At 38.5% G+C, this 12,754-nt stretch overlaps 1 protein-coding gene across 4 annotated transcripts in view; it reads right to left on the reverse strand.

The window, feature by feature from the left end:
- NHSL1 (NHS like 1) overlaps positions 1–12,754 on the reverse strand; it is a 262,524-nt gene that overhangs the window by 13,015 nt on the left and 236,755 nt on the right. For all 4 annotated transcript variants that reach the window (XM_055535747.1, XM_055535748.1, XM_055535746.1 and 1 more), the window contains exons 4-5: positions 9,851–10,043; positions 5,558–5,689 (exon numbers count right to left, since the gene is read on the reverse strand). In XM_055535747.1, the coding sequence (XP_055391722.1) occupies positions 5,558–5,689; positions 9,851–10,043 (325 nt within the window). The remainder of the gene's footprint in view (positions 1–5,557; positions 5,690–9,850; positions 10,044–12,754) is intronic.

Consider the following 12,754-nt stretch of genomic DNA (forward strand, 5'->3'; position numbering starts at 1 on the left):
ACATTATTACAGGACACAGATGAATGCTATCTTAAGTAGCAAAAATTACAAAAATAGAACTACAAATATAGTCCACTCAGCTGCTGCTAAAAATCTTGATGAGATTTACCTGATTTTAATTTAAATAAATATGAAAGCTTAAATTATTTAAAATAATTACACATTTTTTAAACTTATAATACTATAAGATCTATCCAACTTTTAAAAAGACACATGTAATAAAAATAATGATAGAAATCTACAAGCTTTAAGTTTTAAGGCTTAATATATGAATTTTTAAAAAAGTCTTGACAGGCCTAAAGTAATGCTCTCAGTATCAACCAACAAAAATTATTCAGAAGGAGATTCCTTTAAATAAGTCCTTTTCTGCTTGGAGAGTAACATACTGGGATAAGTTCCAGGAAAACACAGACTATTCAGTAGCCAAACATAATTATATATGAACAAAATAATCTTCAGTTCAGTTCAGTCCAGTTCAGTCGCTCAGTTGTGTCCGACTCTGCAACTCCATGAATTGCAGCACGCCAGGCCTCCCTGTCCATCACCAACTCCCGGAGTTCACTCAGACTCACATCCATCGAGTCGGTGATGCCATCCAACCATCTCATCCTCTGTCATCCCCTTCTCCTCCTGCCCCAATCCCTCCCAGCATCAGAGTCTTTTCCAATGAGTCAACTCTTCGCATGAGGTGGCCAAAGTACTGGAGTTTCAGCTTTAGCATCATTCCTTCCAAAGAACACCCAGGACTCATCTCCTTCAGAATGGACTGGTTGGATCTCCCTGCAGTCCAAGGGACTCTCAAGAGTCTTCTCCAACACCACAGTTCAAAAGCATCAATTCTTCAGCACTCAGCTTTCTTCACAGTCCAACTCTCACATCCACACATGACCACTGGAAAAACCATAGCCTTGACTAGACGGACCTTTGTTGGCAAAGTAATGTCTCTGCTTTTGAATATGCTATCTAGGTTGGTCATAACCTTCCTTCCAAGGAATAAGCGTCTTTTAATGTCATGGCTGCAATCATCATCTGCAGTGATTTTGGACCACCAAAAAATTAAAGTCTGACACTGTTTCCACTGTTTCCCCATCTATTTCCCATGAAGTGATGGGACCAGATGCCATGAACTTCGTTTTCTGAATGTTGAGCTTTAAGCCAACTTTTCCACTCTCCTCTTTCACTTTCATCAACAGGCTTTTTAGTTCCTCTTCACTTTCTGCCATAAGGGTGGTGTCATCTGCATATCTGAGGTTATTGATATTTCTTATCTGTTTCTAAAAGATGGAATCTCATAACAGGTTGCTCAAATACAATTCCATATATGTTTAAGATGAGAGTAAAGAAAAAGACACTTTGTCCTTTTGTTTAAATGGAAGGCAACAAATCACATACCATAAACATGCTTTAAAGAGAAAACATCATACCTTGATTTTAAAACTTTATATGCTGACCAATCTCTAGAGTCCACCACAGATTTTTAAGTAGAAGCTGCATACAGTTAAGCACAATGAATTCTAATACTAGGAGCATCTCTGGTTAGATTTTAAAAGTGAAAATCCCAGCAATTTAGGCAGTGTTTTGTGGACAGGCTGTATCTTTTCCAGTGAATGTCTTTTTTTCAGATAATCATATCCTTCTAAAGTCTAATTTGACTCAGTCATTCTTCCCCATGCTTTATATCTAAGGAAGACTAATTCTTAAGAAGTGTCTCCTTTGGTAATAATTAGTAAGATAGCACAAAGCTCTCAAATCAGAGGCCTTATAAGTACAAAATATTAGGAGAAAGGGCAAAGTCAACCCTTGCCCAAATGAATGAAGCAAAGGAAAGGTACAATCCAATTTTTTTTTTGCTAAATGTGGGAAGATCCCCTGGAGAAGGGAAAGACTACTCACTCCAGTATTCTAGCCTAGAGAACTCCATAGACTGCATAGTCCATGGGGTCACAGAGAGTCGGACACAACTGAGCAACTTTCACTTCACTTCACTTCACTGTATTCAAATATTCCTTTCCCTTACTCTATCACTAGTCCTTCCAACTGGCCTATCTATAAAACTAGAGGGGTTGTCTAATTGTCTTAAAAAAAAAAAAACAAAAAAAAACAAAAAAAAAAACAGCTCTAACTTAGACACAGCTGTCTCAGCTGACCTCCAGCCACGATCCAGGTCATGTCATCAACTGCGCAATGACACCAAAAGTTTCTCATGTGACAACACTCACAACACAGGTGATGTGCGGGAAGCTTTTTTTTGCTTCAGTATTAGTGGTGTTCCTGTTATGGGCAAAAGAGAAATGAATGAGGGCCTCAGAGACTCTATCACCAGTGTTAAAAATATTAAAATTACAGAAGGTATGATTTACCTAGCTGATCAGATACTTCCAGTAAGGTCAAAGAGGCAAATGAGTTACTGGCTCCATACTGATTGGCTCAATTAAAAAAAAAAAAAGTGTTAAAAGTTCATAACTTTGAGGCTCTAGAAATCAGATAGACAGATAGATAGATAGACAATTCATATTGAATATTTACGTGTATGTCTATCTTTATCTGGGCCAAACTATTCTTATACTCTGGGCACAAAGCCATCCAAAACCTACTCATTTTGACTGGAAAGTCACTTAAAATGTAGCCTACCCGGAAACATCAACCTTGTTATCTTACAAAGAGCTGTCTGTAAAGTTACTTTTTTAGGTTAAGGCATCTCCTAAAAGAGCAGTCAAATATAAATGTTACCTGAGTACTGTAAGAAATTAGCCCATTAATATCTGCTAGACATACCAGTACACATTATTTTTTCTCAAATTAGTTGCCTGTCACCTAAAAGAGAAAGAAAAACGGTATAAAAGAATGGGATACAGGAGGCCTGGGCCACTAAAGGAGGTGATGTGAGGGCATGAACCATAGGCGGCCTTCGTAAATCCTGTGGGTGCAATCTGGCCTTTGTTCATGATAAAATCCCTGTGTTATGAGGGAAGATGAGCATCCACTGTCATCTGGGTCACTGAAGCTACCTAGTGCAGATGAAAAGCATCACTATTCATCCCTCTGTAGTGGCAGTCTGGAAGGCAGAGAACACATACTGTAGAACTGGATGGCAGTAAAGAGAGAAAATGCCAGGTAAACAAGAATAAGCCTTCCCTCCCTAATACAAGGCATGTATGTAGGCCAGGGTGTCAGGAAAAAAGCACATAGGAATGATGTCTGTGACACCCAGAAGCTGAAACTACCTCGACGTGCTATAACATATACTACCATTGCTAGGATAAACTCATTTTGCCTAAAACATTGATAGGAAAGTTCAGAAGTAATGATTTGGAGTTTTTAGAGTATAGCCCTCAATAGAAAATTAAAGTAAAAATATCAGTTCAGTTCAGTTGCTCAATTGTGTCTGACTCTTTGAGACCCCATGGAATGTAGCATGTCAGGCATCCCTGTCCATCATCAACTCCCGGAGTTTACTCAAACTCATGTCCATTGAGTGGGTGATGCCATTCTAACCATCTCATCCTCTTTTGTCCCCTTCTCCTCCTGTCTTCGATCTTTCCCAGCATCCAGGTCTTTTCAATGAGTCAGTTCTTTGCATCAGGTGACAAAGTATTGGAGTTTCAACTTTAGCATCAGTCCTTCCAATGAATATTCAGGACTGATCTTCTTTAGTATGGACTGGTTGGATCTCCTTGCAGTCCAAGAGACTTTCAAGTCTTCTCCAACAGTACAGTTTAAAAGCATCAACTCTTGGGTGCTCAGCTTTCTTTATGATCCAATTGTCACATCCATACATGATTACTGGAGAAGGCAATGGCAACCCACTCCAGTACTCTTGCCTGGAAAATCCCATGGGCGGAGGAGCCTGGTGGGCTGCAATCCATGGGGTTGTGAAGAGTCGGACACGACTGAGCAACTTCACTTTCACTTTTCACTTTCATGCATTGTAGAAGGAAGTGGCAACCCACTCCAGTGTTCTTGCCTGGAGAATCCCAGGGAGAGGGGAGCCTGGTGGGCTGCCGCCTATGGGGTTGCACAGAGTCGGACACAACTGAAGTGACTTAGCAGCATACATGACTACATGGAAAAACCATAGCTTTGACTTGACAGACTTTTGTCGGCAAAGTAATATCTCTGCTTTTTAATATGCTGTCTAGGTTGGTCATAACTTTTCTTCCAAGGAGGAAGTGTCTTTTAATTTCATGGCTGCAGCCACCATCTGCAGTGATTTTGGAGCCCCCCAAAATAAAGTCTGTCACTGTTTCCACTGTTTCCCCATCTATTTGCCATGAAGTGATGGGACTAGATGCCATGATCTTAGTTTTCTGCATGTTGAGTAATTATAAGCAAAGAAGTCCACAGGTTGACCAAAGAGAAAAAGGCAAGATTTCAAGATAGGTAGTGTTAAGTTGGTACAATAAGTACAATAGCAGCTAATACGTATATATTAATAGTAGTGTGTGTGTGTGTGTGTGTGTGCGCACTCAGTTGTGTCCAACTCTTTGCAACCCCATTACATTGTAGCCCACCAGGCTCCTCTGTCCATGGAGTTTTCCAGGCAAGAATACAGGAATGGGTTGCCATTTCCTGCTCCAGGGGATATTCCTGACTCAGGGGTTGAATGCTCATCTCCTGCACTGGCAGGCAGATACCAGGTACCATGTGCTCTGCCTGTATAAATTCATTAAATCCTCAAACAGCCCTAAGAATTAGGTTCTATTAACATCAGCAACCACACTTTTTTTGAGTGAAAAAGTAGACTCAGAGAGGTGAAATAACCAGCTTGAGGCTGCCCAGCAAGTAAGTGGCAGAGACAGGATTCAAACTGAAGCAGCCTGGTACTGAAGTCCCTGCTGCTTCAGCAGACATTCCTGTTGGACCATGAAAAAACAGGTGAGGCAATGTATACAGAAAGAAAAGAAAACGTTATCCAAAGCATATATAAAGATAAGCAGGAACAAGATGGGTGAGTGAATAATGAAGTGAACCATCTTCTGCACCAGTCAAAAGAAACCTTTGGTTTCTGTTTTTCAACCACATGTTGAGAAATACCAAATCAAAAAGCTACGAATTTGTTTCACCAGAAGTACCAGTAAGGCATTATCCAACACAAATGACTATTTTCAATTTTACTGGTATTTACTAATGATGTTGGATGAAAAAAGGCCACCAATATTGTCAGTATAACTAATGAAGTCCATATGCACAATCTGAAGTCCTAGAATAAGTTTTTGGTTTCATGAGAACTTAAGCTCTAAATTGAAAGTGAATTTTACCGTGGGCATGCCCACTGTTGAAGGTACACAGAGATGATGACATAACTGTTTAATTTCTATCATCCCAGTCAATAGTTTTCATATAGCTCCTCTTCTTACCTTGTCATCAAAATTCAACAAATCACCTGCATGGGATGTTAAGATTTGTACCCAATGCCTCATTCAGGAAAGAAGCTGACCCTTTGGGGTACCAAAAGGCTATCAGAATGTATTGATTTCACAAAGACCACTGATAAGGTTAGGGTAGTAATGGTGAGTAGCAATGATGGGCAACAGAATACAGTTCTGATGAGCCATACCTAGCTCCTTCTGTATGCTGTCAGGGACTCCTGTAATAGTCTTTCTCCTTTTGACTTTCTTCGGTCGTCTTACCAGAGTGTCTGTGTAAATTAGAGACCGCCGAAGGCTGGCCTGGCGATCGAAATTCTCCCCTAATGCAGAGTAGTAGAACAAGCAAAGCAATGTTATTTTCAAGCAAGCCGACACCATGCACTTTCTTCCAGAAGCTTGTTGTAAAATGATAAGAAGGTATTAATAATGATGTTAGCCAGTCATACAATGATGAATGGATGCTGAAGGGCAAAAAAGGGAGGAAAGCACATTAGCATCATAAGGCTGTTTTCCAATTTCCAGGTGTATGTCCATTCAAAGAAAGCACCTTGAGCTCATTTGCAAATGCAAACTGGTGAATAACACATCAGAAGAGTGATTTTGTGTTATTTAAAAAACGGGTTATTTTGGAAGTATTTCACAAAAGTCTTCGGTCACCAAAATCACACTTTATATCAGCATGTATTTTGGTTCCGGTCACCAAAATCACGCTTCACATCAGCTGGAGATGAATTTATTTGCTTCATCTGGTCCTCACCAGAGACCAAAGTATTGTCTTGTCTGATGTGATGAAACAAATAACTTAATCAAGAATTCCTAGGTGACGACTTTTCTTCAGTCAAGGAGGCTCTTAATTTGAATAGACTGGTAATTGCTATGGTGTGAGACACAATGATAATGAAAAAGCCTTATAATGATAAAGTACTTTTATCACAATGAGACCCAGTAGCACTGCGGTTTGTTAAAGCTAAACTGCTTCTCGCTGTTTCTTAATCACTTTTCAAAAGTTGATCTAAATTCATTACAGGTATGTTGAAATCAAACCCAGAATGCCACATCAAAGTTTTTTCTTTCTAGTGTGTAAGTTTGTGATTATCACACCATGGAATAGCCTAAAATAGTAACATATCAATTACTGTTTGGTCTGCTTTAAATTACTTGACATTTGAAGAGAAGTTTTATAGCATTGACCTTATTAAATAGTTCTTCTCCTCAAAAAGAGATTTAAAAAAATACATATGTACACATACAAAATATATACTTCCATATTATAAGAAAGGTTTAAAAATTATTCACTTTTTAACAACACCGACGCACATTCAAAAGTGGGTATGCTGTGAACAATGTATCTTCTATTTTAATAGGAATACATTGTGAACAGAACCAATATGGTTCTAATCAAAATAGAGGATAAAAGATCGGAATGGTCAAAACACATTTCACCTACAAAGCAACAAACTTAGATGAAGGCTTGTAAATTTGAAAATGCTCTCAACTTTGTTCCTAACGGAGAAAAAACAGAAATGATTTAGAGAAAACCCTGAAACACCAGAAGGTACCATCACTGTGATAAATGCATCACTATGTACAACAGCAAATACGGCCTATAAGAGGCCAGTCAGGACTTCACTGGTTCATTTGTTTTCTGTGGCAGAGGAAAAACATGTTCTTGGCTCAAATCATTAAGAATGGACAAAATATTAACAGACAGTTGCATTTGGTCTCCAGGTTTGCTTCCTACACACAAAAAACAAAGATGAACCACCTAAGCTCCAAGGAAATTAAAAAACAAACTGCGAGGATGAACATCTAAGACATATACCATTACTGGTGCTAAACTCTCCATCCTTCATCGTGACCTAAAAGGATTGTCTCCTCTACTGGCTTAAACATTTCTGAAGGGCGGGGACCATGATCATGCACCCTGGCATCACCTGTGGCATTCAGCTCGATGCCTGACACAAAGTAGTTTATTCAGTAAATGTCTACTGAATTGAGAGGGATTTAATTATTTCTTTTCATTGAAAAATGGCAGTAGTCCGTCAGGGTTACTACTTAGACATCAATTTAGCTAGCTCAAACATCAGTCCAAAGGCAGTTTGTAAGAACTGCTTCAGCATGGTTACTCACTCTATTTATCTTCCAGGTGTAAGAGCTGCTATCCCACATGGCAGATTAAGCAACATACTCATATGCACATTTTATTTTAAACATTTTTCTTCTCTTCAACTCTTAGAACAGGATGAGTTCCCCCACAGGACACAGGCCTGTGACTAAAGGGAGAAAATCGATTTTCAAGCCAGCAGCTCATTGTACTAATGTTTTCTTCCTCTCTGCCTGGCAAGCATCTCTCTGCATTTGAAATAATATATTTATTGGCATTCTTTCCTCTGCTGAACTGTACTGAAAACCAAATAGAAGGTCAATGTTCACCCAAATAAATGAGCAGTGACAACGCCCTACAGGAAGCTACATTTTATCTTCTAGTGCTTTGGAAATGTATCATTTACAGAGCCAGGAGTTGTATAATCTATGTCAATTCAACCACTAAAAGTAAACAAATTTAATGCTTCTTTATACCAGAATATCAGAAAAACTACTTTATGAAATGTATGTGTGTATAGTAAACACACAGATCCAGAAAATGGATCAATAAATATGTCATTAGGCATCTGCCTTCTACATTTTTGAAAATGTTAATCACTCAAAAGTAAACTGCATTTTGTCCTAACTTGTATTGCTCATTTCTTTATTGTCATTCACCTCGCCTGTGTGGCATTTTCAAGGCCTCCTTTTAAACTCTATGTAATTCATATCCACTTCCTCATCAGACAGGAGAGAATAAAGTTCAGAGGCTGACACTGTCTGCTGTTGTGTCAATGTATTTCACTGTAAATTATTCTTCATTCCTGAAAATCTATTCTGCTTTAAATTTCCTAATTTCACAATAATGCATTTTATCTGAATTCCATTAACGATTGTTACATTTCATAGCACAATCTTACAATATTAATTCTGAGGCTTTTAATCAATCAAATAATGTAATGCATTTTCACAGAAAATACACAGCCATATAAACAGTACACTTTGTTCTGAAATACAACTATATATAAAAATACTTTTAAAAGTATGATTTGGTCAATGCAAATCATACTCAGAAAAATCAATGCTATTTGCAAAGAGAATGGAATGAAATGCCATGCTATTCCTGCAAGGCTTAAGTACAGTAAATGTGGGAAAATGTCCATGGAATTTAAAATAATTCATGTACTAATTAAATTTCTCTGGAATTCAAAACAGAATTTTAAATGTAATTTTTAAACATCTTGTAAGGTTTAAAAAAATTCATCAATAACTATCAAAATATTTTTAGTCCCTTACGAGCTCACCAGTGCCATGGAAAAAAACTTTCTAACAGTAGTCAAGAGCAGTAGCCTCAGAAACATAGCAAAGGTATGATGAGTTTTCATCCTAATTTTTTATGAAAACTTATCCTTATTGATCACCTGATTTTTTTAGGTTCTGGCCTTATAAGCCAGATTTTGTATGAGCTGATTATCAGTATGACTACCGGTAATGTTTTCTCTTGAACACAGTCTAATGCCTGAAGCTACCAACTCTTAACATGTCTATTTTGCATTTTGTATACTCCCCAGACCGATGATCTATCTTCTCTGCAGGATATGGAAGTGACAGGGCATGAAAATTTTGATACTTATCAACAGTTCTCTATGTTTGTGAAATACTGTCTTTGAGCTTTACATACCTTGCCACCTTAATTATCAAAGATGATTAAAACCTGAATATAATATTCTGCAAGAACTTGAATTTCACATTTGGCAATTAATATTCATATGCCAGCCTAACATGTTCTAAATTTTTTATATTTAGAAGGAATGGATTTTTATTTGATGATTATAGAATTCAAATTATGGAGATCAAGATATAATTTTACTATCCTATTAGGTTTTTTAAAATGTATATTTCATATTTTTATTTCAAGTAATTTCCCCCTTTTTCTACTTGAGAAAACAAGAAGGTAAGAAAATCATTCAGAAATATTAAATGTGTTCTTGTTCACTTTTATAAATGAGTTAAAACAGCCTTTTAGAAAATAAACCTAATTTTTTCTCACCCAAGATCACATTTAGAAGATATTTCCATATAGCCAAAATATTTTAAAAAGGCAATTCAATTAAAGAATTGAATTGTGTGTAAAAATGCCACACTTTAGCTGAATGGCTGGACCACTGAATTCTCTGACATCAACCTTTGGTGATACAGTCTACAAATCTAAAAGGAATAGATATTTGACATGCACACACATATACATTTTAGTATTCCCTTCATTCAACAAAGAGCAGGAAGTCAGACCACAGCTATCTACCTCTGTTGTATGAATGACATGCTAAGAGCATATACCAAAGAGCCATAGTCATTCTTCCAGAACATTTGCAACCTGTCCACAGGGCAAAGCATACCAGTTATGTTAATAGGAACCACGTCAGCCTGGACTGTTTGGGCTTGCTGCCGCATCTTCTCTTCCGGTGTTGGCAAGGGAAGTGACTTGGTCCAGTTGGTTTGAGTATGAAGGTCAGAGCAGTCACTTGACGTTGGCGTCTTAGGTCTCCTGGTGGAAGTAAGTCTTTCCTCTTCTGATGAAGAGACAGAACACTGCAAGGGAAAAATTGAGAGGAAGCCATAGTGTGTAATTGCTGGCAGAAACATTTAAAAATACATTTTTAAAAAATTAAACTGATTTGAAGCAAGCCAAAAGAAAAAAAAAATTGGTCACATTTCGGAACAAGAAGCAATGGTTCACAAGGGAACCGCTCATCATCTTGCATGTAACTCATAATATACATGATTTGCTAAGGCCTTAGTCTCTAAGCCATGAGGACTGGAAAAAGGTTTTGCTGACCCACAGAATTTTTTAAGTTCTTCCTGTTTCTTTCTATATTTACTGTGATCAGAAAACTTATGGATTTAGTTTAACATTAGAAGCTCAGAGAAACATCATGGGTTTGGCCATCAGTCTCTATTTTTATTAAAATTTCTTTTTGCTCCAAGTAATTTCTAGCCTCAATCTCAATTCCTTTAGGCTCTGATCTCAAGTTTGAAAATGATAGAGCTATTGTTGTTCAACTATCCGTGCTCTTTGGAAATCATTTACATAGAAAAAGAAAAATCAACTGTGAAATTGTTAAATTATCAGAAGCTGACTGAAGCTCTGCTTGGAGCCTATCATAGCCCCATGAGGAAATTTCTAGCAGTGTCTGTTTTGATACACATTAACATCCTAAGACTGGACATGAAACAACAGACTGGTTCCAAATAGGAAAAGGAGTACAATATACAATATACAAGGCTGTATACTGTCACCCTGCTTATTTAACTTATATGCAGAGTACATCATGAGAAACGCTGGGCTGGAAGAAGCACAACCTGGAATTAAGATTACTGGGAGAAATATCAATAACCTCAGATATGCAGATGACACCACCCTTATGGCAGAAAGTGAAGAGGAACTAAAGAGCCTGTTGATGAAAGTGAAAGAGCAGGGTGAAAAAGTTGGCTTAAAGCTCAACATTCAGAAAATGAAGATCATGGCATCTGGTCCCATCACTTCATGGGAAATAGATGGGGAAACAGTGGAAACAGTGTCAGACTTTACTTTTCTGGGCTCCAAAATCACTGCAGATGGTGACTGAAGCCATGAAATTAAAAGACGCTTGCTCCTTGGAAGGAAAGTTCTGACCAACTTAGACAGTATATTGAAAAGCACAGATATTACTTTGCCAATAAAGGTCCATCTAGTCAAGGGTATGGTTTTCCAGTGGTCATGTATGGATGTGCGAGTTAGACTGTGAAGAAAGCTGAGTGCTGAAGAATTGATGCTTTGGAACTGTGGTGTTGAAGAAGACTCTTGAGAGTCCCTTGGACTGCAAGGAGATCCAACCAGTCCATTCTAAAGGAGGTCAGTCCTGGGTGTTCATTGGAAGGACTGATGCTGAAGCTGAAACTCCAATACTTTGGCCACCCCATGCGAAGAGTTGACTCATTGGAAAAGATCCTGATTTTGGGAGGGATTGGGGGCAGGAGGAGAAGGGGACGACAGAGGATGAGATGGCTGGATGACATCACCAACTCAATGGACATGAGTTTGAGTGAACTCCGGGAGTTGGTGATGGACAGGGAGGCCTGGCGTGTTGCGATTCATGGGGTCGCAAAGAGTCGGACGCGACTGAACGACTGAACTGAACTGAATATCCTAACTGGGGAACCCTTTTCAATATCTTTCTTTCCTCACATCTTAAAAAGTGTAAGCAAGAAAGTTGTTTTGGCAAGCATTTCATGATGAACTTCACCGTGGCTCCAGCAGCTAGTTCTGTGACAAACGCCAAGAACTGAAAAAAATTGCCACAGGCTCGTGCGTGCTAAGTTGCTTCAGTCGTGTCTGACTCTGTGGCACTAGGGGCTGTAGCCTGCCAGGCTCATCTGTCCGTGGGGATTTTTTCAGGCAAGAATACTGGAATGGGTTGTCATGCCCTCCTCCAGGGCATCTTCCCAACCCAGGGACCAAACCTGCTTCTCTTATGTCTCCTGCATTGGAAGGCGGGTTCTTTACCACTAGGGCCACCTGGGAAGCCTGCCACAGACTCAGGAACAACAACAAAAAAGGGTAATTGACTTTTGTTGAGAAATGACAGTTTATAATCATAATAAACGCCTAAGAACTGCTCTTCAAGTTGAAAGCATTTAAACTATCACCTAAGGCATTAAGACAAATTTTACTTAAAAATGAATGAATAAATAAATAAATAAACTTCCCAAGGGAATACCTGTAAAACTAGCAGCCAAGTCAATTCAACACTTTCAACCACACCCCCCAAAGGGGCAATTGCTATCCTGACTTCTAACATTCAGCTTCATTTGCCTGTTTTTGGATTTTCTCTAAGGGAAATCATATTGTATATTCTCTTTTGTGACTTACTTCTGTCATTTAACACAGTATTTGTGAATATTTATCTATCTTTCAAAAGCATGTCTTGATACCTTTCCGGATCTAACGTAAGTTTCTAAGAGGACATTAGTAAGACATATACAGAAGTACATTAGTTAGATATCCTGAACAGAAGAACACTGCTCTGTTTACTGCTATTGAATTAGCTTTCCTGAAAAAAATCTGTGTTTATTCTACAACTAATAGCACTCCACATATCTGAAAAAGACTACTCTGCTGCTGCTGCTGCTGCTAAGTTGCTTCAATCGTGTCCGACCCTGTGCGACCCCACAGACGGCAGCCCACCAGGCTCCCCCGTCCCTGGGATTCTCCAGGCAAGAACACTGGAGCGGGTTGCCATTTCCTTCTCCAATGCATGAAA

The sequence above is a fragment of the Bubalus kerabau genome, chromosome 9 (assembly GCF_029407905.1).
Source record: "Bubalus kerabau isolate K-KA32 ecotype Philippines breed swamp buffalo chromosome 9, PCC_UOA_SB_1v2, whole genome shotgun sequence".
Classification (NCBI taxonomy): Eukaryota; Metazoa; Chordata; class Mammalia; order Artiodactyla; family Bovidae; genus Bubalus; species Bubalus kerabau.